This window comes from Trichoderma camerunense (assembly GCF_050948025.1).
Source record: "Trichoderma camerunense strain CBS 138272 chromosome Unknown V8C40scaffold_2, whole genome shotgun sequence".
NCBI lineage: Eukaryota > Fungi > Ascomycota > Sordariomycetes > Hypocreales > Hypocreaceae > Trichoderma > Trichoderma camerunense.
The window spans coordinates 2,712,499-2,735,688 of NW_028145368.1; the positions used below are offsets into that span (position 1 = coordinate 2,712,499).

The 23,190-nt window shown below is 51.7% G+C and overlaps 7 protein-coding genes across 7 annotated transcripts; 1 reads left to right on the top strand and 6 right to left on the bottom strand.

Moving 5' to 3' along the window:
• Window positions 1–740: 740 nt before the first annotated feature.
• On the bottom strand, window positions 741–1,620 carry V8C40DRAFT_261942 (bZIP transcription factor; the record flags this gene model as incomplete). Its single annotated transcript, XM_083219317.1, has 2 exons — window positions 741–1,448; window positions 1,606–1,620. The coding sequence occupies 2 exons, from the start codon at window positions 1,618–1,620 to the stop codon at window positions 741–743; spliced, it is 723 nt and encodes a 240-aa protein (XP_083078311.1).
• Window positions 1,621–2,000: 380 nt separating this feature from the next.
• On the bottom strand, window positions 2,001–3,494 carry V8C40DRAFT_234085 (TATA-binding protein-associated factor TAF11). The gene is made up of 2 exons (XM_083213523.1): window positions 2,850–3,494; window positions 2,001–2,763 (listed from the first exon to the last, which is right to left on the bottom strand). Exons 1-2 carry the CDS (start codon window positions 3,432–3,434, stop codon window positions 2,398–2,400), a joined length of 951 nt encoding a protein of 316 aa, XP_083078312.1. The 5' UTR covers window positions 3,435–3,494; the 3' UTR covers window positions 2,001–2,397.
• A 318-nt stretch (window positions 3,495–3,812) lies between these two features.
• Window positions 3,813–9,782, bottom strand: V8C40DRAFT_234087 (PLU-1-like protein-domain-containing protein). The gene is made up of 4 exons (XM_083213524.1): window positions 9,376–9,782; window positions 9,248–9,296; window positions 5,541–9,132; window positions 3,813–5,485 (listed from the first exon to the last, which is right to left on the bottom strand). Exons 1-4 carry the CDS (start codon window positions 9,622–9,624, stop codon window positions 4,315–4,317), a joined length of 5,061 nt encoding a protein of 1,686 aa, XP_083078313.1. The 5' UTR covers window positions 9,625–9,782; the 3' UTR covers window positions 3,813–4,314.
• A 2,875-nt stretch (window positions 9,783–12,657) lies between these two features.
• On the bottom strand, window positions 12,658–14,026 carry V8C40DRAFT_234090 (endonuclease). Its single transcript, XM_083213525.1, has 2 exons — window positions 13,702–14,026; window positions 12,658–13,639 (listed from the first exon to the last, which is right to left on the bottom strand). The coding sequence occupies exons 1-2, from the start codon at window positions 13,935–13,937 to the stop codon at window positions 12,958–12,960; spliced, it is 918 nt and encodes a 305-aa protein (XP_083078314.1). The 5' UTR covers window positions 13,938–14,026; the 3' UTR covers window positions 12,658–12,957.
• A 113-nt stretch (window positions 14,027–14,139) lies between these two features.
• V8C40DRAFT_234091 (SF3a splicing factor complex subunit PRP9) lies at window positions 14,140–15,972 on the bottom strand. Its single transcript, XM_083213526.1, has 2 exons — window positions 15,762–15,972; window positions 14,140–15,693 (listed from the first exon to the last, which is right to left on the bottom strand). The coding sequence occupies exons 1-2, from the start codon at window positions 15,852–15,854 to the stop codon at window positions 14,281–14,283; spliced, it is 1,506 nt and encodes a 501-aa protein (XP_083078315.1). The 5' UTR covers window positions 15,855–15,972; the 3' UTR covers window positions 14,140–14,280.
• A 151-nt stretch (window positions 15,973–16,123) lies between these two features.
• V8C40DRAFT_234092 (ATP-dependent RNA helicase eIF4A) lies at window positions 16,124–18,087 on the top strand. The gene is made up of 4 exons (XM_083213527.1): window positions 16,124–16,307; window positions 16,379–17,419; window positions 17,476–17,681; window positions 17,742–18,087. The coding sequence occupies exons 1-3, from the start codon at window positions 16,199–16,201 to the stop codon at window positions 17,532–17,534; spliced, it is 1,209 nt and encodes a 402-aa protein (XP_083078316.1). The 5' UTR covers window positions 16,124–16,198; the 3' UTR covers window positions 17,535–17,681; window positions 17,742–18,087.
• Window positions 18,088–21,530: 3,443 nt separating this feature from the next.
• On the bottom strand, window positions 21,531–22,066 carry V8C40DRAFT_234096 (uncharacterized protein). The gene has a single exon (XM_083213528.1). It carries the CDS (start codon window positions 22,011–22,013, stop codon window positions 21,624–21,626), a length of 390 nt encoding a protein of 129 aa, XP_083078317.1. The 5' UTR covers window positions 22,014–22,066; the 3' UTR covers window positions 21,531–21,623.
• Window positions 22,067–23,190: the final 1,124 nt, after the last annotated feature.

A 23,190-nucleotide genomic window follows, 5' to 3' on the forward strand; every position in this document is an offset into this window, starting at 1 on the left:
CAGGCATCCTTGCCCAAGGCCGCAATCTATCTACAAAACATAAAACTACATGCTCAACTTTTCAGGTGCGATTCCATTAAATGGCGATTAAGCTGTGTGTGTCGATAAAAAAAAGCACTTTTGTTGTTGTCAAATGTCATAAAAAAATCAAGGCTGTACTGTCGATGCCACGAAAACATGATGTGAGTTGGCGACTGGGGCAAAAAATGCCTCTCTCAAGTGCGCCATGCTTTTCCCTTCCTTTTTCTTGGATAAATCAATTCGATTTTGTGTGTGGCAGACAAGACATTTCTTTGGGACTCCATTTGCATCAAATGCTCTTCCATGAGGAGTGGGCAATGTGAACTGCAATTCTCCAAAGGTGTGTCTCCTGCGTTTTGTTGCTCGTGCGAAGCAGATTCAGATACAACTCGCACCTCATTTCTTCGTTGCGTCGTCATAAGGCGATACCAGTCGGTATTTGGTAGTCGCAGCTCTTATGCCTCACGGCTTTGATGCTGTTTCCGTGATATCCGTATTCAGGATTAGAATACGACGGGAACAAGCAATGCCTAACGCCGCCCGCCATTTCTGTAGAGCGCAGACAAATAGCATCAATCATATCATGAGGTTGCCGTTGTGCAGAGTATAAAGAGCGGCAAGACATGGCCAGTACTGCAAAAGTACCACGTGGCAGCTTGCCTTGCTCTGAAATCTGGAACCGGCGTCAAAAGAATGTTATACACTGGCAAGCTCCGAGACTAGTTGAAGATGGACGCAGCCTCAAGGATTTTTAAGAATGCAGAGTTTTGAATCAGGTAGTCGTTCTGGCCGTTGTTCTCTAGTGTTCCCTTGGAAGGTTCTCGAAACCCACAACCTTGCATCTGGGCAATGATGTGAGCAGCAGCATCACAAGACATGGTCTGCGGCGCAGCTTCAAAGTCGACATCTCTGGGTGAAGGTGCGTTGAGGTTACTTGAGCTTGGTGTCACAGGGCCCGTAGAGTCGTCCGAGGTGATTGTGCCGTCAGAGTCGTGGCCAGAGGCGCTCTGCTGCATGCTGGCACTGGCCAAAACAGCAAGCTTGTCAACATGAGCATGCTCCGGGAACAGCGTCGCCACAGTCGACGAGCGTCCCAGGGCAGCAATAGACTCAGCAGTAGCAATCTTGGCAGCGTAGTGCTCGGCCTCATTGGCGTCCTGGCCCTTGAAGCTCAGCAAGAAGTTCTCTACAGCGTCAACAGTGACGCCATTATGGGCGAGCAGCAGCCTTAGCCGCGAGTTCTCAATGGCCACCTCACGAGCCGCCTGCTGCATCTCCAGCGTTGCGGCCACGCCTTTGGTCTCAAAGTCCTGCAGCTTCCTCTGCATGCCCTCGACATATTCCTTCCGGCGGGCCCGCGACCGACGCTGGTTTTCTCGGATGCGGATGGCTGCAGCACTGGATTTGGCTGAGCTGTCGGGTTCCTGCTACATGACGGAGGTTAATTGGTGAGTTTGTGGGCAAAAAGGACGCAAGAATGTGGGAAAATGCAATTGGTGAAAATTTGGTGACATGCTGCCAAAAACAGGCGGGCGTGGGGGGGCAGGCGGTTGTCAGCCAGTGTAAAAGAAGACAACTACTTACCTTGGCTCTAGGCATGATGACAGTTAATTCTGAGGAAAATAGACAAGAAGAGAAAAGAAAAGAAAAAAGAAAAGAGGGAGGGAAGAGAGGGAAACAACAGGATCAATGCAAAAATCAATTCTCACAGTGACCTGGTGGCGGGTCCGAGTTAGAGAAGAGAGAAGAAGAGACGGTTGAGCCAGAGGAAAGATTTTTGTCAGCAGTCGCGTGCGCGCCTCTTCTCTTATTACACACTGATATTTGCATCGTCTACCACTGCACGAGCAACGACACCGAGAAAAAAAAAATCTGTCACTACTAAGTGGCAGCTCCACCACCGTGGGACCCAGTTACGGAGCCGCTGCGACCAAACGGGCAATAAAGTCTGCAGACTAGCTGCGTGTCATTCTTTTTTGCTGCAATCGGGTTATTTTTCAATGTTGAGAGCGGTAATGGATCATCGGTAATGGGTAATAGGTAATAGGCTGTATCTTCAAGGCTGGAGTGTATGTAGAGCAGTTGACACCAGCCATTGAGTGAGCCATATGTGTATTGTATTGTCTTGTCTTGTTCCTTGTTGCTCCAAGAGATTCATCCACCCATCCTTTCCCCCTCCCAAGTTCGTGGGCATTGTGCCTCCATGCCTCTTCATCATAATAAAATAAAATAAGTCGAAAAAAAAAAAGACTAAACGAAGAGAAGAAAATGAAAAATCATCCATTGGTCTCGCTTTTCCCAACTCCACCACGCCGTTCCAGAAAAAAAGAAAAAGAGAAAAAAAAAGTAAAAAAGTAAAAAAGAGCCGCTAGCTTGTCACCGAAACAGCCTATTCCGCGTCCTCGTCGAAAATCTCTCCACCCCGGTTCCCTGCTGGGCGTGCCACAATTGCTGCACTCCTACACCTCGGCTTTCGTGGCACAGTTTGTAACGCCTCCAGGCCTCTCGCAAGTGGTCGGGTCGCAGTGGGCCTCTGCGAAGATCAGGCTCTTCATCGTTTTCGGCTTCGTCTGTAGACGGCGGCGGTGTTGGCTCATCACTCTGCTTCTCCCCGGCGAGAATCCATTCGGCTTGCACGTTTCGTGCCCCCTCGATGATTTCTCCGGCAAAGAGCTTCGCTACTGCTTTGACAGCAGTTGCCACCATCTGGGGGACTGACTGTGAAACGGTTGCATTGACCACCTGTTTTGATTTGTTAGAACACGCATTCAATGGACTTGGCCATTCATCCATCTCTTATGGAGAGAACAGAAGAGGTAAAAACCTACCCTCTTGACAACCGCATCTGACAACTTGGCCGCTCGCCAAAACTCATACCGATCGTACTGCAGCGGATCAAACGCCTCCACGAGCATAGCCCTCAATCTTATTTCCTCCTGCTTCTGCTCCTGTGTCCGCGCAACCGCATCCTCCAGCGCCATCTCCGCCTTATCATCATCCTCATCGTCCTCCAGCTCCTTGTCGCCGCCCTGTCCGCTCGCCGTCGTCGCCGCTTTACCCCCCACCAAGCTCGGCGTCTTCTCCGCCGCGTCGTCCCCCTTGGCGTTCTTCGCTTTCCTACCGCGCTTCTTCCTGGGGGCGCCGCTCGTCGTCGCGCTCACCACGCTGCCGCTGACGTGGGACGTGGCATCGACCGATGGAGATCGGGGGTACGGCGAGCCTGCTTCTGGTGGGAACGACGTCTGCCGTAGGGGATGAATCGGCGGCTGTGAGATGACGGAGCTCTTTCTGCGCTTGCTAGACGGCATGTTCATGTCCATCGTCGACGTCCGTTTCTTGCTGGGAATCTGCACCGGGGACGGATAAGGAGGCGACATGGCCGATGGCGACGTGGCATAGGGAGGAGACGCCATTTTCGCAGTGGGCTGAGGTGAAGCGAAAGTGAGGCAGTGATTCTGTGAAAGGTGCGTTTGATGATGCCGATAAAAGCCCAACTTGCCATGACGAGGCACGCGTAGATGCGTCGGATGCGGGATGTCACGTGATGGGGAGCTCAGTTGCTTAGTTCAGCAATCCAATTCGACTAGTCCATATTTGGACTAGCAGCCTCTAAATCTCCCGCCAGCAGTTCGTGTCAATCAAACACCAATTGATGTCTCGCATATTTTCTGAGCACTGCGAGATTAAATCCCCGACGAGGTGAAGTATCTGGTTGCAGGACAATTATTTACATACACTCAAGTTGTTCATTGATTAGATATCTTGAGAGCCAACTAGAAAGACATCAATGGTCAAACAAAACAAAAAACTCTTTTGATTTATTTTTTCTCTCACTGGCAATATTAAGCCTCCCATTTATTTCCCCCAGATGCATCTCCTCTGGCAAACAAACCGCAGCTAAAACTACTAATTGAATCGTAAAACCGAAAAAGAAAGAAGTTAAAAAAAAACAATTATTTGCACACATGCGTTCGCAAAGTCTCTCCCCCGAAAGTGCACCATCTTCCTCCTTCCAAAGAGAAAAGCATTCCATCCGTGCCCTCTTTAAATTGCGCCCATGTCGTCAAAAAGAGAAAGCAGAAGAAGAAGACACGCCGCGTCCTGGTATTACAAGCATACACATAGTCCTTCCCGGTTGGTACCGATTACCATAAACTCCCAGGTCCTCCCAAAAAAAAAAGCAGAAAACGCACATAATAGAAAGAAGGAAGAAAATATAGAGGGCTCTCAGTCATGACACGCACGACCAACCTTCTTTTCTTCGTTTCTCCCATTTCCCAAGAATCAACCAAACTACTCCCCGTCCAACATCGCATCCAACCCGTTCCTCTCGCTTTCTAATAAGTCTGCTGTGACGTTTCCGTTCGTCATCGTGGTATCCTTCTTCTTTTGATCTTCGTCTTCGTCTTGATTCGTCATTTCTTTAAACATTTGGTCAACCTTGCCATCGTCGTGTTTCATGTTCTCGTCCAAGTCAGCCGGAGTCATGGACCGCCCATGCTCACTCATGGATCTTTGTCTACTGCTCCAGACATCCGACCCCCATACCCCTTCAGCTTGGTCTCTCCCCAGCTCAGAGCGAGTAAACATGCCAAGGTCCTTATTCTTATCCGCATCATCTTGGCCACGCATAAACCGCTCTTCAAGTGACATGCTCGAGTCATCAGCGGTTAAATGAGAGCTGCCTGCGCGCAAGAAACTAGGATGCAAGTTACTCTCTGCTTCAGCAGACCCCAGCTTGAGCCCGTCGTTTTCCGAGGCCGATTCAGACTTCTCATCCCCATGTCCATGTGAGTTGGCAGAGATGCTTGGAGTGGTTGAATGAGATCCGCGAGGGAAGTAAGCCTGCGGCCCGTACGCTGCATTGTGTGGGTTAGGTACGCTGGGCATAGCCGCTGTCGCTTGAGCTGCTGCCGCTGCCGCCTCCGCATTCGCCGCTTTCCGTCGCAGGCTATTCGCCTTACCCTTTGCGTGCTCCGGTAGGTCGTCTGGATTGTCAACTCCATATTCCACCAGCATCTTCTGGAGTTTCGTGGGGCGAGGCTTGCGCGTGCTCAGAGAGACCTGCAGAATTGGCGGTGGCTCCGGTGCAACCGGACACCACTTGTGAAGCTCCTGGCGGAAGAAGTTGGTCTCGTACGATAGCAGAATCTCTGCGCCCTCAAGTTTTCGGAGGAAAAATCGCTGGGTTTCGGCCTCAGCTTCTGTCGAAAGAAGCGGGTTACAGTACTGGGCAATCTTGTCTCTGAAGTTTTGCGCATTGTCTATAATCTGCCGAAGAACTTCCTCTTCTTCTGGTTGGAAGGGCAAGCCTGGTATCTCGTCGGCAAGAGAAGTGAGATCCTCTAGTTTGGGCCGAGATGCGTCGCGAGGAATCTTCATCCTCCAGTCACATATCGGGCAAGTATATTTGTCGTCCTCCTTTACTTTGCCACGGGCAATCTTTAGGCATTTATAGTGGTACCTGGCTCATATCAGCGCGTGCTCCTTCTCCTCAATTGCTTGTAATCCAAACTCACCATTCATGACACAGCTCGCATTCAATCATCATGCCAGCTTCAATTTTTCTGCAGATACAAAACACCTGCCTCGATCGTGGGTCTTCCCACCGATTCCCTCCAGCCTCCGGGCTAGCTTCCCTTGAAACGGGCTCTCCTGGAAGGCGTGGAGTGTCGTGGTCCGTATCGAAGCAGTCTGTGTTCCGCTCAAGGACATGCTCTAGATGGCTTTTGAGAATATGCAGCGGTGCATTGGACTTCCCAAAGAGCTTTTTGCCTCTTCGCATCCAATCCTCGTGCCGCTTTCGCTCATTCTCTAGGTCGACAGTGCCGGTGGGCTTGGAGTTGAGGTCATCCAGCTTCCTCGTGATCTCGAGAACTTCAGAGTACTTGGGCCGCTTTGTATAATCAGGGTCACGGCACCGATCGGTAATGTCAATGATCTGGCGATGTGCTTCACGCTGCTTGTGGAGTATCTGGTCGACGGCAGCTAGCGTCTCGCGAGAGACGGGGAGAGCATTGGCTTGTACCTGAGCCGTGAGTGCCTCCAACTGAGGGTAGTGGACAAACTCAGCATGGGTAAGTTCTCTGGCCTTTGCCTCCCAGGCTTGGCCAGCCGCCAATTTGTCGCAGTAGTACTTCAGGTGGTCATTGTAGCTGGGGATCTCTAGCCGCTTCCCTTCTTCAATGATTTCTTGCACTTCGGTCAACAGCAAAAATTTGCCGCGGCTGGTCCTAGCCTTCTCGTTCCAGCGCAATTCTTCGAGTCTCCGGCATAAGGCCTCCAGCTCTGGGGTGTCTATGTTAAAGCCACGCCCCTCTTCGATCAACTCTTCAATAGCCTCGATGGGGTGAGCGATATTTTGTTTGAGAATGGTGGTGGCATTATCCTGAAACTGCTTCACGGCGGCCGCCCGCTCTTGAAGCTGTGCTATTTCAGGGCAATCAAACCCAATATGCTCTGCTTCTGTAAGCAGTCGATGAATATTGCTTACGTGGCGCGACTCTTTATCTTTGTCTTTGTCTTTCTGGTCATTATTGGCACTTCCACGACGCCCGTTACTTTGCCAGACTTTCTCATTCTTGCGGCGATTCTGCTGCTTTCGAACAATGTAGTTGGTGGCTTCTTCGACCCAGTCGTTGCATTTGTCCACGAATTCCTTCAGAATGGGAAGAGAAGTAAGTTCATAAGGAATCTTCTCACCCTCGTGCAAAAGCGCCCGGAGGGTCTTTAGCGAGGGTGTAGCTTCCTCCTCGAGAAGCTTTTCATACTTTTCCTCCCAAGCTTCGGGTGTGCGCGCCTTTTCGGAGACCTTTTGGTATATCGAGATCATGTCGTCATCAGTTTTCCGATAGATGAGCGTATGCTCCTCGCCCCTGAGCCTCTTCTCTTCCGGGACATCGCAACACGCGTGAGTTCCCGCATGGAAAATACACAGGATCTTCCCAGAGCGATGGCACTTAAAGCGGGATAGGTACGCAAAAGCTTTGCAGTAGCTACAGCACTGCTCATCCTCATCATGAACATCGGCGTCGTCAACCTTGAAAGTAAGGGGGCAGGAGTCCTCGCTTCCTCCCATGACCTTGCATCTATGAGGAGATACCTCATTGTGCTTAGTCAGAAACTCCTCCCTCTGTACTCGTTCACGGTGGCTTATGCGATCAAGAGCTGGTGCCAGCCACTTTGCCGTTTGAATGGTGAGGCCCGAAGATACGCTTCCTTCAGCAGCCGTCCATAAGAGCTCGTCGTGAGAAAAACACGGCTGCCGGCGGAATAGCTGTAGTCTCTCAACTCCAGCCTGTCCAAACTTTTCCCAATCACAGGGGGCAAAATTGACAGCTTCATTGAAGTTGAAGCCATGGTTGAAGCCGGCATGGTAGGCTTGAGGGAACGTGATGACAAACTGGCCAGCCCTCTGGTCCAAGGCGTAGACACGCACACCGGCCTTCTTCAGCTGTTCTGGCGTGAGAAGTGTGACCAATTGAAAGAGCAAATCCGGCTGGGTCTCGAACAACTCTGGCACAGCCTCCTTCATCGCGTTTTCAAACTTCTCGGCGTCTTCTCCAGGTATGCCATACCATGTCTTGGTCGCACCCAGGTGTTGGTAGTTGGCCGAGTAGGCATAGTGGTCCTCATTATGCCAACAAAATGTTGAAAAAATCATGCCAACATAGACCCAAGGCACCGTCATACCTGAAATGTCGGATTTGATATGTCTAAAGAGACTGTCTTGGTGGAAAGGGAGAACATTGAGGTTCCAAGGATCGGTGGCATATGGGTTGCTTGGGTGTTTTTCGACAGTAGGGAAGCCTGAGCCGTGTGTAGTGCAGTGGATGTCGGCACCGTATTCAACCTCGACAGTTTCTTCCAAATCCGCCACCAGGCGCCAGAATTCGCTTTCGACATCTTCTTCAGTAACCGGCCTATGGCAATGAAGAGTCTCGTCAAAGGGCATCTTTTGCTCAAAATAGCCCTGCTTGAAATCATTTGCTTTTTGTTGGAACTGCTTCAGCGAATACAGACCGCCCTCTTCGAATCCAAACTGACCGTCTCCCACTAAGCACCGCGGGCAATTCCACTCAGCCTCAGGCTTTCGCTTCAGCGGGGGATCAAGACAAGGGCCGTGGTACGCATGATCACAGGATTCGCAAACGAGTAGAGTCCCGCTGTCATCACCGCGTCCACAATTTTCGCACTTGTTTCCTGCAGCACCTTCTTCCCGGGGAATCCTGGGGACAGACGGGCGAAATACGGTCATATGCGAACCAGCGACTGTAGGCACATTATCCTTCTTGAGGCGCTTGCTTCGCCGGCTAGCCATATCAGCGTCGTCCTTGTCGGTATCCCCTTCCTTCTTGATTGAGTCTGCTGGGCTGCCGACACTCAATTGCCGCTTCAGTGCAACAGCGGAGCCGAGACCCGATGGCCGAGCTTCGGGGGTATTTCTCGTAGATGTAGCGGGGCTGTCGTATCGCTTAGAATCTGGGGTGTAACTCTTGCTCTCGCCATTGGTGGAACGGTTGACGCTGGTGAAGCCCGAATTGACTGCAGTGAAGCCGCCGTTGGTGTTGATGGCTGTAAATCCGGAAGTGGGTCCTGCTGAGGTGGGAGCAGGCGGTGCATCGGCCATGGGCGTGTCTCGATCCATCTCTCTTTTACTGGCGACGCTGTTCTGGAGGGCATCTGATGCTTGTCGGGCAGGCGAAGCCCCTCGGGCGCTGCTCGGAGTGTTGACTGTAGATCGCTTCACGGGCGTTGGTGCGGGGCTCGGGGTCAAAGGGCCGCCATACTCTTGTTCAAGCTGCTGGTGAACTCCAGGCTTTGCGAGACGCAGATAATCCTCGTACGGGCAAAGCCATCGCTGGAACGAGTTCTTGAGCGACGTGGACAATGACGACATGATCTTGCCACTGTAGCCGAGATCTCTTCCAATCTCGGCCCATTTCTTCAACTTGCAGACTTTGTCGAATCCACCTCTAGATTCGACTGCTTTCTTCAAGCGATAAAGGTCAAGGGGCTTTTTGTCGACATACGGCAGACGATGTAGGTTGTTCCCCTGCTGCTTGTGAAACTTGGCAAGGCCATCCAAATAGGTAAGATTGGCCCTCGTACCTAAAAGACGAAAAAAAAAAAATTAATAAGCAAATTCTCTTGTTTTTCTATTTACCTCTCTCTCCTTGTGGGAACAGGAGGGGAGTTTTCTGCTTCTGCAACATTAAAGACTTACTGCCTTCGACGGAGTTCAATTCTTGTTTTCGAGTGCGAAAGTGAAATTTCTATCGACTTGGTCAGCGAATTGTACTGTTGGGCACGTCCCCAGATCGCCAAGCGCCCTGTTGGCGCAAAAGCACATACTTCAGTGTCAATTGCGAATTCGGGGTTCCATGAATCGGGTGGAATAATTTTGCAGATGCCGAACTGAGATGCTTCGGGGGCGATTTTTTGAATATACTGCAAGGGGTCACGCCATTCGTGTTCAGTCGGACAGTAGGTCGGTGCTTCTGATATGCCGTGCGGTCGTGTTTTCTTCTTGAGCGGCTCCCGCACCGCCGTGGGCTGGCCGCGTCTCTCGACCGAGGTGAGATCCAATGGCGCGCTGACCATGGAGCTGAGCGGCACGGGTGGATTTGTAGGATGATAGCCGTTGGAGTTGACCTTGTGCTTCGGCTTCGAGGACGAGGAGGCCGCAGACGCCCCAATCGCAGGCGAGCTGCGCGAACTGGCATTGGCACTACCAGAGGCAGCAGCGGCTGCGCTGAGCGAGGCCATCGGTGCCATGGCGCAAACGAATTCCGGCCCCAGGATTTCGGAGGGGGTCACGGGGGCGTGGTTGAGAGCAGGCGCAGGCGTCGTTGTCGTTCGATATGGACAGGGAGGAGGCGGCCAAACAGGCTCATATGACGAGACACCTATCGTGGAGGCTCAATCCGCATGGCATCATGTATGCGAGGGACCATGTGCGTCTCGGGCCGGGGCAAGTCGAGACGTGATGGAAAAGTGGCCGTGGCGTTTCTTATCTGGGCCGGCACAGCAAAAAAGGTAAAAAGAAAGATGGCGGCTCGACTAGCGGAGTATAAGCATGAGCATGAGCATTCGGTGCTGCAGAAGAAACGGGATGTAAAACAAAGTATGTGGTCAAGGACGGGCAGCTGGAACATGGAACATGGCGCAACTAACACGAAGGGCAGTGCAGCGGATGGGAGAGTCAGAGACATAGAGACATAGACCATAGACATACATACAGATACAGGGCTGGAACCTTGTGTTATTTGGGCCAGCAGTGCAGAGTGCAACGACGGGCAGAGGGCCAAGGGAGCCGCAGAATCAAAAGCCAGCGAGTTTCTGCGAGTCTCGTTGGCCCTTTGGGTGGTGCAGATGCCGGAGCGAGATTGGATTTAGAGAGTGGGCGGAAGCGCACGAGTGGAATGGGTCGAGGCTTCCGGCGTGAAGGTGCGCAGGACGTTCCTGGCAGAGCAGCAGAGGGACGGGGTCAGAGCGACCGACAGGTACCTGCTTCAGTGCGGCCCTCCGAAGTACTGGTACAGGGCTTTCAGCGTTCTCTACAGAGTACAGGCGCGGTGCTGCTAGGAGGATGCCTGCGGGCCGGTACTTGTACCTTGGTACGGCGCTGAGGGGGACTCTACCACCAGCGGCCAGCGGGCGCGCGAGGTACCAGGGACTTGTGCTCGCAGCTGGGCTGCACTTGCCCTGCCAGGAGCTGTGCGCTGCAGCCAGCCAGGTGGTCCGTGTGGGTGGACCCACGGCCGCGGCAGCCAATAAGCAGCCACTAGTTCGATGGACCCCGGGCGTTTTTTACTGGGCAAGTACCGCCGCTACGCCGTATGCAGCCTATCGCTCTGCGGTTGGACTTATGCGCGTGGTACGGGGTACCTTGGGGGACATTTCAACGCGCAGAAGTGGTTGGGTTTGGAGCAAAACTTCGAAGGTGCTTCAGCCCGCAGCCGCAGGCACTTTTACATCAGTACCCAGAAGCATCCTGTTGCGCGCATGTACTCGGTACCTCCCTGGGCTGTCCCGTCGTGCATGGAGTCGTCCATGATGCAAGTCGCTATGAGAGGCTCTTTTGGCGCGGTACCTGTACTTGCAGGACTTTTTTTCCCTGTGCGGACGATCCGGTCCTCTCTTTCTCTCGGATCCGCTGCAGTGCTCCCACCGGGGCCACCGATCAAGAGGCATCAGCCGGATCGCACAGGGGTCGCAGGTACTTCTACTTGCATGCACTACAGCACAGCACATGTCCTATACAGGTAACCTGTGCCATGCGTTGATTGCTGCACGTATACATGTGATGTGATGCATATAGGTATGAGCACTGCTAAGGCGCCCGGAAGCTCTGCTACGGCAGTGAGCGTCATCCAAGGCCGGCGTTTTTGACTTTTTTTTTGCCTCTCTTGTTAATTTTTCTGCGGCGTTTCCAATAGCGGCCGGCGCCATGGATACATGTATTTGTATTTGGCACGAGCAAAGTTGACAGCCCCACCGCAGACGACATCCGGCTCCTGTCGCACTACCAGCCTGCAAAAGGTACATACAAAGGGTCGGGTCAGTTTTCGTTTGCTCCCGCCTTATGCCCGAGCTTGGAAGGGGGAAATGGATGGATGCAATGCAAGCTGTACAGTAGAGGAGTACGGTAGAGTACAATCCTTTGTTGTACATTGATTGGCCTTGCTGACTGTGGGCTCGACTCGCATTACACCATTTGCTGCCATGTGCTCCGCCAATTTCTCTTATGAATCAGAACAATGGAGCTCAACTCCCTCAAGAGAATCCAAGAGAAACTTGACGGCAGCAAACCACAGCAGCCGCGACATTGGCCAACCAGCAAACGCGATACGTCCATGCGTGTACGCATCAAAAAGAGATAAAAGCGCGCCGAGTCAGCTCCCATCGCAATCCCCCTGCAAAGCCATCCGATACTGCGCGTATTTTCGCATTGATCCGTCCAAACGCAACCGAAACCCCCAGCAGCCATCCAACCGGAAAATCATTGTCGCGCCGTGCTCGTACAAGTCACGGCCAGCTTGTAGCGCAGAAAATAGCCGAATAGTTTGCTGACAATGTCCCATAATTATTTTTTTCTCTTATTTCCCTCCCAGCCAAGAACGCAAATCTGATATGAGTGGTTGCACCGACAAGGGTCAGGCCCATGGTGGCCAGTGCCGAGCCAATCACGCGTCGGTGAGGTTGAACGGACGTGTCCACAATTAGCAGCTGGCTGAGTGCAGCCTCGTTGCGGGAGAGCCAGAAGGATTTGGATGATGTGCAGCTCGTAATCAGCGGACTGGATTGCCCTGTATCACGCTTCTTACATCTTACCTGAGAATATAGTGGCATGCCGTTCTACCGCGCACTGGAACCCCAGATTCTGGGCGTTGTGTGCCGTACCAGCGTCCAGCCCTTTTGCACGCCTTTTGGGCCTTTGAAAGCTCCGAAAGCCCAGATTACCGAGTCTTTGGTGCGCAGCCCCCACTGAGCCGGTGCCGTCATCACCCCACCATCACCAGATCAGTCTTGGTCCAGGTAAAGTGAGAGACTTGTGCCAGCAGCAGCAGCAGATGCCGAGCCAATGCCGGAAGAGCTGGATTGACCGGTGCTGTTGTTGATTTTTTGCCATATCAGACGCATTTTTTCCAGTTGATGGTTTTAGTACTCGTATAATGACTGTTATACTTATACATGCCCGTGGTTGCAGTCAGATTATATTAATAGATGGACTCTAGCCGGCTGTAGCCGATGCATCACGCATAGGTAAGTCACAACTCTATCTCAACCACGGGCTTCATCCGACGAATCTAGTAAATCTTAACCACTAACAGTAAACAAAATCAAAAATTCAGACAAAGAGCACTTATACTTTCTTCTATAAGCGCCAAATCCCTAGAAGCCCCGAAACCCCCCTCCAATTGGCTCTCCCCATCACGAGTCCTTCTTCGCCCGCTTCTTCTTCCTCAGCAGCTTCTCCACCTCTTTTGTTCCACGCGTTCGCAGACTCAGCTCCTTCATCATGTCTCCCCATCGTATTTCGCCGCTACATGTTGGGCATTTGCAGCTAGTAGGAATAACGGCACCTGGTTCATCACCCGCCAGTGCATGTTTGCCCCAGCAGTCAATGTGCCCCATTGCTTCGCAGCCGTCGTTGGGGCACATTGCGTATAAGCCTTGTTCAGGCTGCATCTCTTTATGACAGTGAATGCACTGCCCTTCCCTCTCAAAGGAGGTCACGTTGTGGGCTTTTTCAATGTAGTCCTTCATCGGAGAGTAATCCAACGCTAGAGCGTGAATCCCCCACGGTGTCGTCGACGCATCCCCTGCAGAGGGGCCAAAGTCTGTCAATATCGTGGGACTCGTGGCGACGGCAGTCTCTCTTGTTTCGCTCCAGTCATTCCAGACTTTGTGGGCGTCTTGACTAAAGAAATGCACATTCAATGGCCACCTTGAAAAGCTTGACACGCTCGTGAGCAGGTGAACATTGGGAATGACAGACTTGAGGCTGTGCGGTTTTCGTCTCGGCATCCCATTCCTTTTCCTCTCCGTCGCCACCGTAATACGCTCTTCTTTCGGTATATGTAGAGTAAGATGTGGATTGTTTAGAGCCCATCTTGCCATTTCCGAGTCAGTACACGATGTCAACGGATTATTCAAGGGAGGTTCGAAACCTACTCAAACTTGAGGGCTGCTGTCGAGCTTGGGAATCCAGAGACCAACACTATCATCTCCCAGGGGCGAAGACTATCGCGCGATGTGCGCACTGCGCCGCCTTTGGCCTCGCCATTGTGCTGCTTCAACCGCCTGGGCGGATTTGGCGTGGATCCAATGTATATCGAGCCGGGCCTCACTGTTGAGCGCAAGACATAAACAACATATAAAGCCGGCAGAGGTTTGACAAGGCCTGACATGCCTATGCTTGCTCACCGCTTGGAATTTTAGGATGCGTCATCAATATCAATGCCGATATTGGGCATGCTGTTACAAACGGGACGAGCATGAAGAGGTAAAAATCTCCCGGGTAACGCGCCTTGGTATTTGGTGATGATGCCTAATTCAAACATGACTAAGCAATTATGTCGACGAAAGACAGCAGCGGACAGTAGCAAACAACAGCAAACAACACAATTTCTTTGCGGATATAACACCTAATTCCCTTAATTAACTCTAATTACTATAATATCAAGTAAGCATGTTCCCTGACCGTCCAAATCGCCATATCCACAAACTCCCAGCCTATGATGCATGAACCGTTCAAAGCAAGCCCTGCTTCTGTAAATCGTAGTATACCTTCTCCGGCATAACGTTTCCTTCGCCGTCCTCCATCTGAATGACGCTTCCGTCATCAATCTTACCCCTCTTCTTCTCTTTCTGAATCTTTTCCCAGAGTCTCATGGCCTCGTCAATCCCCGTAATGTCCCGGAAGAGACTGGTGTTGGCAATGCCCAAGCACTTGAGGCCATACACGTGGCGTGCCTCATTAAAGTGCTTATCAAACGCACGTCGGCCCATGTAGACAAAGTTCCCACAGATTTCGCATGGGAACTCCACACCAAGTCCGTGTAATCGGTACAGCCAAAAGGGGATGGGCTTTCCGTCCCAGGCCAGAGGGAGCTTGAGGGGGTTGTAAATCTTTTCTTCGCCATCCTCACCTTCACCATCGTCTTGATCCATCGGTTCGTGACGGGTATCAGACACATTGAGAAGGTTATCCAGTTCCTGTTGACGCTCTCGTTCTGTCATTCCTTGCTTGCGTTCGACGTTGACACGAGTATCGCCCCGCTCAGTGCTCATGGCACTGGCCAATCGCTTGACTCTGTGCTCGCGTTCTGCTACAGCTCGCTCTTTTAATCTGGTTGGAGAGACAACTCCCTTCCCAGAACCATTTGCAGCCGGCTTCGACTCTTCTTGTCGCTGGCTTCGTTGCTCTGCGGCTTTGATATGCTTTCGCCCCTTGAGGTGGTTCTTGTAGACATTTTCGTTGGCGAATTCTTTCTCGCAGTCATCACACCATATGGCGTCTCCTGTGCGCTGCTTGGTTGATGTCGCCTGCTCAAGAGTCCACCCCTCCACTTCGTCCTTGGTCCAAGCCTCATCAAACTCCTGGTCAAAGGACTGCACGATCTTGTCCACATTCTCCAAAGGTCGTGTCCGTCGCATGAACGACTCGAGATAATCGCTTAGGTCTCCGACATATTTGAAATATTGATCAGTCAGCTTCTCATTCCGCTTTACACCTGCAAAGCCGGGCGCAAAGTTGTCGAATAACTCGAGATACTGCAGATAGGTCAAGCGCTTCACGTTTGGCAGGTTGAGAAAAGATTCGTGACAAGTATTTAGATCGAAAAATCTTCCGTAGGCCTCCTCTCCTGAGAAAAGAGAGTCGACAATGGAGGGCATGGGTTCTGATGGATCGCCATGTTTCGACACCTTGTATCGCTGCTCTGAGTTCTCCGCCTGCTCATTGGGGTATCTTGCGTGGTGATCTCGAACGTCCTTAAACTGACGATAAAACTCTTCGAACGGATCTCCGGTGCCAATCTGCTGGATCTCTTGAGCCCTGCTTCCAGACTCGTCACCGTAGATGTTGAGTAGGTTCTGGGACTGCGCCTGGATCTGGTCCAAGAGCTGTGCAACCTCGTGGTCGCGGTTGAGGCGATCGCGGATCTAAAACAACAGCATTAATAAGGCATCGTCTGGGATGGAGAACAGAAACACAGTCTGGGGGAGCTCACATGCTTGGGGTCTTCGCGGATGCGGTCCGCAATGCCCTGCTCAAGGCGCTCGAGGTCCTCATGGATGTACCGCTGCTCTTCTAGGACCAACATTGTGTAAGGCTGTGATGTTGAGAGCTGAAAGGAACAATTGATAGAAGAGAAAAGAAGAAGGTCGGCGCGACAGCAAAAGGAATTCGCTGCTTCAGCCAATGCATGAGGTAGCGTTCAGTGACTCCATAAAAAAACACCAAGCAGGTCGCGTTTTTAGAAGGACCTGGGGGGCAAAAGCGCCTTATCGGTTTGACCGGGGTATTTCCGACGCCAGAAACGTTATCGGTCGATCCAAAAGTTTTGGAGCCAAGATCTCCAACTACCGACCTAACATCATCCCGGAGCTGCCAGCAGGTTCAGCAAATCACTTTATCCCTTACAACACCAATCCATCTTGCTACATCATGGCTGAGGGCGCTGGAGGCATTGACCGCAAGGCGGATGAGAGGATGGAGTTTTCCACCTCCAAAGAGGTGACGGTGCACCCGACTTTCGAGGCCATGTCGCTGAAGGGTAAAGCCACCTAGTCTATAGTCCACCGCCCTCTCTCAATCGTGTCGATTTGTCTAACAGTAACCTTCTAGAGAACCTCCTCCGCGGCATCTACGCTTACGGCTATGAATCCCCCTCCGCCGTCCAGTCGCGAGCCATTGTCCAGATCTGCAAGGGACGCGACACCATCGCGCAAGCCCAGTCCGGCACGGGAAAGACAGCCACCTTCTCGATCAGCATGCTGCAAGTTATTGACACGGCCGTGCGCGAGACTCAAGCTCTTGTCCTGTCCCCCACACGAGAACTGGCTACTCAGATCCAGTCGGTTGTCATGGCATTGGGCGACTACATGAACGTGCAGTGCCACGCCTGCATCGGTGGCACCAACGTTGGGGAGGATATTCGCAAGCTCGACTACGGCCAGCATATTGTTTCGGGCACACCAGGACGAGTAGCTGATATGATTCGAAGACGCCATCTTAGAACGAGGCACATCAAGATGCTCATCCTGGACGAAGCAGATGAACTTCTTAACAAGGGGTTCCGAGAGCAGATCTACGATGTCTACCGCTACTTGCCACCGGCGACTCAGGTTGTGGTCGTCAGTGCCACTCTTCCCTACGATGTCCTTGACATGACCACCAAGTTCATGACCGACCCTGTGCGAATCTTGGTCAAGCGAGACGAACTTACGCTGGAAGGACTGAAGCAATACTTTATCGCCGTGGAGAAAGAGGACTGGAAATTCGACACTCTGTGCGACCTTTACGACACTCTCACCATTACCCAAGCCGTCATCTTCTGCAACACACGCCGCAAGGTCGACTGGCTTACGGACAAGATGCGCGAGGCCAACTTTACCGTCAGCTCCATGCATGGTGATATGCCCCAGAAGGAGCGTGACAGCATCATGCAAGACTTCCGACAGGGAAACAGCCGAGTTCTCATCTCGACAGACGTGTGGGCACGTGGTATCGATGTGCAGCAAGTCAGTCTAGTTATCAACTACGACTTGCCAAGCAACCGAGAAAACTACATTCACCGAATTGGTCGTAGTGGACGATTCGGCCGGAAGGGCGTGGCCATCAACTTTGTGACCACGGAAGATGTGCGCATCCTCCGAGACATTGAGTGTACGTTGTATAAGCTCGCGTCTACCCCTTGACAAATACTAACTTGCTCATCACAGTGTATTACTCAACTCAAATCGATGAGATGCCGATGAATGTCGCCGATCTCATCTCATAATCGACCGCTCTCCTCGCGCGCAAGAGCGCACAGCGGATAAGTAGCCACCGAAGGACGCAGCATAGCTGGGACAAGGTACAGAGCCGAGGACTAGGGGGCATGCCCGGCTCTTTAATTGTGGAGGAAAGGGGTACCAAGTTTGATCAGGTGAGCCTCTTTTTTCTATTCGGTTTGGTTGTATTGATCTCGCTAACTTTGAGTAACTAGATTGACTATTTTTTTTTTTTGTCGGCAGAGCCTTGTTTGGACAATAGGGTTATTGATTTCGAAGGGAGCACGTCCTACAAATACTATCAAGAAATAGAACTGTCAATTGACAGCCGCTTAAAACGATTGTGTGATATCAGGCTTGTTGGGTTGCATCAAGGATGTTCAAGTGAAAGGCTCTATTCGTAGTTTGAATGCTTCGATTATGTGTCACGACTTGTTAGCAAAAGATAGTAGGAGGAGTAATCACCAATGTCTCATCCGACAGGCTTTACTTTAGTAGTAGTCCAGATGCTCCGTCTAGTACAATGATATAGTGATCCCTTTGCCGAAAGATGTGATATACTCCAGGGTATCGTATGTAGGGAGCAGCATTGGTAAAATGAGCATCTTCTATCAGTGACGTGTCGCTATCACATCGGACACGATAGCTACCTAGTAGGTAACGTGGTGGTCAGGGAATATGAAAATAGCACCAGGGTAAGTGAACTTGGGTCTGGAAATAGGATTCCATTTCTCGCTCTACATGTAAGATGGTGAAAGTGAGCCGCCTTGGCAACATGGGAGAGCTTCCTTCAGGCTTTCTATTTCAAGCTTCCGCGGGTAATCCAATTAAACAGCTACATTTCACCACTCATTATGACGCACTTGATTTATGAAACATACTACCCATCTGGGCGAGCCGGGGTAGTATCGGAAGCGATTGTAGCAGAAGTAAGGGCATGGGGATCTAGATATCGACAGAAACAATGACTCTTGTGTGCCTGACAGATGATTTAGACGTCCTACATCCATTGTTGAGCGGAAATCCGTGATTCAGAGTGTCGCGTGACACTTTATAGCGGTGCTATAGTCGCTTCGCTCGCGAGTCACCGGATGTATGTAGATCAGTGTCTTGGTTGTGCGTGCCGAGAGACTGTCTCAGTTCAATACCACCTCGTGTTGGCAGCCGTGACGCAATTCGCTGTCATTCACTCTCGAAATTGTCATTTTCTGCGCAAATAAGAGCTGTAGATAGATTCCGAGACTACAGCGAGAAATATCCGCAAAGTATCCAGGTGTGCAAGCAGTCGAAATTGTTGGTTCACCTCCTTTTTCGGCAGCGATTCGACTTTCAGCACTTCCTCGTCAGCTCCAAAGATGTCCGATTTCGAACATCAAAGGTCGGGCGTAATCACATACCTCGTATTACTCGTACACAAATAAGGGCTGGAAGAAAATAAAAAATAAAGAGAAGACCAAAAAGGAAAAAAGAAGAAAAATCACCGAGAATAGGAATCCTTGTATGCAACGTGACAGACGGTATCTCCTAAATCCCGTCTCAGCTTCAGGGTAAGCTGCGACGTCAGACGGAGGTACGTACATGTACTCGAACTTTGTAGCACACCTGGAACCAACAGCTTCTTTTGTTGATGCCAATCTTACTTAATTTGCCGCGATATTACACTGATGTTGTACTTTGTGCCATGTGGCTATGTATCTAGACGAGGCGCTTACTAGAATAGCAATGTGACTTGAACATCCAAATAGGCCAGCCTCCTACCTGTCCGGGAAGTGAGCAGCACGCACCAACACCTTAGACGCTCTCACCTCTTCCCAAATGAGGCGTTTTCTCGAGAGACGAGATGCCTACTCGAGCAAAAGATAGTCTCAGAAAATGCTACCTTGGTCTAACATGAGTTCTGGCAAGGGAGCAAGAGCAACGGTGGTATCAAACAGCCCTGGACCCGAGGCTGTTCGCTACCCGTGGCCGTATTTCCGGGTCTGGAGGCGGCGCCAATTCCAAGCCCAGCCCTTTCGATAGACGCATCTGCTTGTTCCGTCGGCTCCATGTTCTGGAACGACACCAAGCCTTGCGGAAATAGTTGCGGGATTGAGTTTGATCTCCGCATCTTAGAGAGAGTGTTTCATTCTGGAAGTGGCATCAATTCGTTCTAGTAGGTCTTCTGAAGTACGCCGAACCCGTAGCGCGGGACTCTCTCCCGAGAAGCAACATCATCTGTACTTGTATATTATGACAGAAAAAAAAAAAAAAAAAAAAAAAAATGCTGCTACGTATATTACCTTGTGGAGCTGCGTAACAAGACACATTTACGGATACCGAGATTTGCTTTTTTACCAGGGCGGCTGGACCCTCACGCGGGTTCCCGGGGCCACGATAAATCATGTGAAAGGTGGAAATAAGAGACGAGAGAAGGGTTAAAAAAAAATGAACAGGCATATACAGGGACATGCCCCTGGGGGAGAGGATCAGCGTGTGATGGATGGCGCGCAGGAATTGACCTGCAACGGCCGGCCTGTCACAAGCCTCGGCCGTGAGCTGCTGCGTTAGGTAGTTTCTGCAAGTGGTGGACATGAATCGTCGCAGTGCGACTTTGTATGACTACGAGCACCTACTATGAACGGGACCCCATAGAAAAAGGCAGAGTAAGCGGAACGAGTCCATGATAGCCTGTCTATCCGTGATACGCGGAATTTGAAGCTAGCAAGAGAACTTGTGATGACCTTTTGGGTCGCCTATTCTGGTGCCCTCGGCGAATTGAGTTACTGTGGGCCTTTTCTGGTCGCAGGCTGATTAAAATCGATCCATGGGCGGGAAAAGAGGGAGAAGAAGAGAGAAGGAGTGGGAGAGAGAGAGATTTGCCATCAACGGAGTCGACTCCGAGCTGCTGGGGATGGGGGAAAATCACCGGCCGGGTTAGTAGGGTTGAGGGTATAAAGACGCCGAGACGGGAGAATATGTAAGGTACTGGACATTAGCAGTCTGGTGTTATACAGCAATACGGGAGCGTACTTGTAGCCAGGGACATTAGATGGTGGGAGAATGACAAAGACAGCCAGACAATTAAAGAAAAACTGGGATAAAAAAAAAAAAAAGTGTCGCTTCGCATGTCTCTCTGGCTGTTTCGTCGTTTCGGGTTAGGCTTGGCTTTTTGCAATTAATTAATATCCGCGGTCCTATTGCTAATTGAGACTGCTTGGTCCTAGTAAGCATGCGAGATGGCTCCGCTTGGAAATTTCTCGACTCAGGCTAGCCGTTAGGTTTAGCTGTGTGTGACATGTGAGAGGGGGAGCTGCAGCTTGGCTTGTTCATGACGACGAGACGAGACGAGATTGATCGGCCAAGTCAAGTTGATTGCAGGTGGCGATAACGGTTACATGCACTTGTGCCCTACGCCTCTTTTTACTTGTCTTGGGAGGTGCAGTAGCTGGCTTGCAATCATCTGCCGGGATGCTGTTCCTGAATTACGAGTGTCTCCTAGTAGTACCGCGTATTATAGGCCCCATATTTGACGCTGTGGATATGCATCAGGTTCCATTCATCGACAATCCCCCAGGTGAAGTGGCATGAAACGACGTGAACAGGGCAAAACGGCACTCGCTGGCTGGGCAGAGGGCCTTGCTTGCTTCATCGTCTGTTTCCACCGAGAGATGCCCGGCAGGATGGTCAACCCAAGCAAGGAGGCCGCGCACAGCCATACTGCCACATTGCACATCAATATTTTACCACCCCATTAGCCAGCTATTCGTCTCGGAACGGAGAACTGGACTGTATGGAATTCCGGTCCGTGATGCCCTGGAATCATCTTGAAACGAGCGCCCATTGTGACAGGTCTCTGCGTGCAATATAAACGTTTGATCGGATAAAGTCTTTTATCGCCTAAAACCAGTCGTCTAGATTAAGACGCCCTTGTCCCCGGGCATGTCAAAAACGAGAAGCAACCACGCGGGCCAGGCCTGCCTCTACTGGGCAATCTTGAGCGTGCCGGGGGGTTAGAATAGATTAGGGTGGTATGATGTTGATTGCCTGACCAGAAGAGCTCATCAGACTTTTGGTTCCGTCTTGATGGGACTTGGACTACAGGACTAAATACCGGACACTTACCTGGTATTAGAGTAGTTCATAAGGTACCTAGTAGTAGTAATCCCTGATGCTACTGCAACCTGAAGCAATACTACTTGACTGCCGATGGTATTTGACATACACTGGACCTTACAGTAACGTCTCGGTCTGCCAATGCATGGATGAGCTGCTCCAAGGGAGGTGCCAAAACCAGCCAATTCCCGGTAGCTTCTGGATACGGTGAAGGAGGAGCACAAACACAACTGGGCTCGTACATTACAGTACATGGAACAAGGCAAGGCAAGGCAAGGCACCGTGAGGATCGCAGACCAGACAGGCAGCAGCCAAAGACAGCTAGGCCGAGGAAAATAAAATGATGATTGCGACGGGACAGCGCCCGAGGTCACCGCAGGGAGCACTACGGACATCCGCCTCGTCCCCCACTGGTACTGCACACGACGGCCGCAGTACCCAGTACCCTCCACTGGTAAGGGTGCCAGGCGAGATGTTTGGTTCGGGGCACCGGCTCCGGACTGAGGATACCTGCGCTGTACCTGTGCTGCCCACGGCGGATACTTTTGGCGCGACTCTGGACAGGGGACCGGGGATTGCTCTAGCCCGGCCTCGTGGTAACATCTCACATCCGGAATGTACATCCGTACCTGCAGCACAGGTGGCAGGGATGCGAATTACTCGGGGCATGGGCATGGTTCTGGTCATGAGCTTTTTTTCCCTTCAGGTTCAAGGTTCTTTTTTTCTCAATTCCTCTTTTCGCACTCGCCACGGTCTCTGGATGTGCTCTCAGTGGCCAGCACGGCTCTGAAAACTGGTCCCCGACCAAAACGACGTGCACAAAAAACCTCCATTGAATTTTGTTTCCTCTGGGCTGCCTTTCGCCCAACCTGCGTTCCTCCCTGCACGTCTCTCAAAACGGCATCCAGCTTACGAATGCCCGGAGGTTTCTGTTGCAAAGCAGCAGCCGATAATAGTACAGTAGTAGGACCTCGCCTCGACTCAGTTCAGGTTCAGCTCGGGGTCAGCTCTATGTACTCAGTTCAGCTCAGACAGAAGCACAAGTCATGTCGCGCGTCTGCATCACCGACTTAATCGCAACTGATCGCCAGCCCGTCGCCAATCGGCTCGACGACCGCGATTCGCCCGCCGAGGGCTAAAACAGGACCGCGTCTGCTAGCAAGTGTCCGTCCGGTCTGGCGCTTGGTCTCGAGGCGCTTGGACGTTTCCCAGACTCTCTCTCCCCCAAGCGCTGGGACCGTCTAGAGACCATCTCGCCACCGTCCAAGCTCACGCCGGTGGGAGCCTGTGCTGCTCGCTCCTCCTCCCCCTCCTCCCTTCCTCCCCCTACCCCTGGTCAGGCTCAACACCGAGTGAGAAACAGGAAGAACGAGCAAGAAGGAAAAAAACCCCCGCTGGTCCATGTTAGATTGCACGCGCGGACCGAGTCCGCCAGCACGGAAGCGCGAGCACAAGCACAATCACAGAGACACGACAAGTCTCTTGCCCAGGTGGCGTCCGGGATGCCCCTGACCGGTGTGTCTTTGGGGTCTTTGGGAGCCACTCAGGGTCCGCGCTGGCTCTCCACGCCGA

Excerpts from the sequence above, each read along its gene's own strand:
- V8C40DRAFT_234085 (XM_083213523.1), bottom strand. The coding sequence starts at position 3,434 with ATGGCGTCTCCTCCCTATGCCACGTCGCCATCGGCCATGTCGCCTCCT. Across the intron at positions 2,764-2,849 it reads CAGATGCGGTTGTCAAGAGG|GTGGTCAATGCAACCGTTTC; the intron begins GTAGGTTTTTAC and ends AAATCAAAACAG.
- V8C40DRAFT_234087 (XM_083213524.1), bottom strand. The coding sequence starts at position 9,624 with ATGGTCAGCGCGCCATTGGATCTCACCTCGGTCGAGAGACGCGGCCAG. Across the intron at positions 9,297-9,375 it reads AATTCGCAATTGACACTGAA|AAATTTCACTTTCGCACTCG; the intron begins GTATGTGCTTTT and ends CCAAGTCGATAG. Across the intron at positions 9,133-9,247 it reads ATTGAACTCCGTCGAAGGCA|GTACGAGGGCCAATCTTACC; the intron begins GTAAGTCTTTAA and ends TTCGTCTTTTAG.
- V8C40DRAFT_234090 (XM_083213525.1), bottom strand. The coding sequence starts at position 13,937 with ATGTCAGGCCTTGTCAAACCTCTGCCGGCTTTATATGTTGTTTATGTC. Across the intron at positions 13,640-13,701 it reads ACAGCAGCCCTCAAGTTTGA|ATGGGCTCTAAACAATCCAC; the intron begins GTAGGTTTCGAA and ends GGAAATGGCAAG.
- V8C40DRAFT_234091 (XM_083213526.1), bottom strand. The coding sequence starts at position 15,854 with ATGTTGGTCCTAGAAGAGCAGCGGTACATCCATGAGGACCTCGAGCGC. Across the intron at positions 15,694-15,761 it reads TCCGCGAAGACCCCAAGCAT|ATCCGCGATCGCCTCAACCG; the intron begins GTGAGCTCCCCC and ends CTGTTGTTTTAG.
- V8C40DRAFT_234092 (XM_083213527.1), top strand. The coding sequence starts at position 16,199 with ATGGCTGAGGGCGCTGGAGGCATTGACCGCAAGGCGGATGAGAGGATG. Across the intron at positions 16,308-16,378 it reads CGAGGCCATGTCGCTGAAGG|AGAACCTCCTCCGCGGCATC; the intron begins GTAAAGCCACCT and ends GTAACCTTCTAG. Across the intron at positions 17,420-17,475 it reads CATCCTCCGAGACATTGAGT|TGTATTACTCAACTCAAATC; the intron begins GTACGTTGTATA and ends TGCTCATCACAG.
- V8C40DRAFT_234096 (XM_083213528.1), bottom strand. The coding sequence starts at position 22,013 with ATGTCCGTAGTGCTCCCTGCGGTGACCTCGGGCGCTGTCCCGTCGCAA.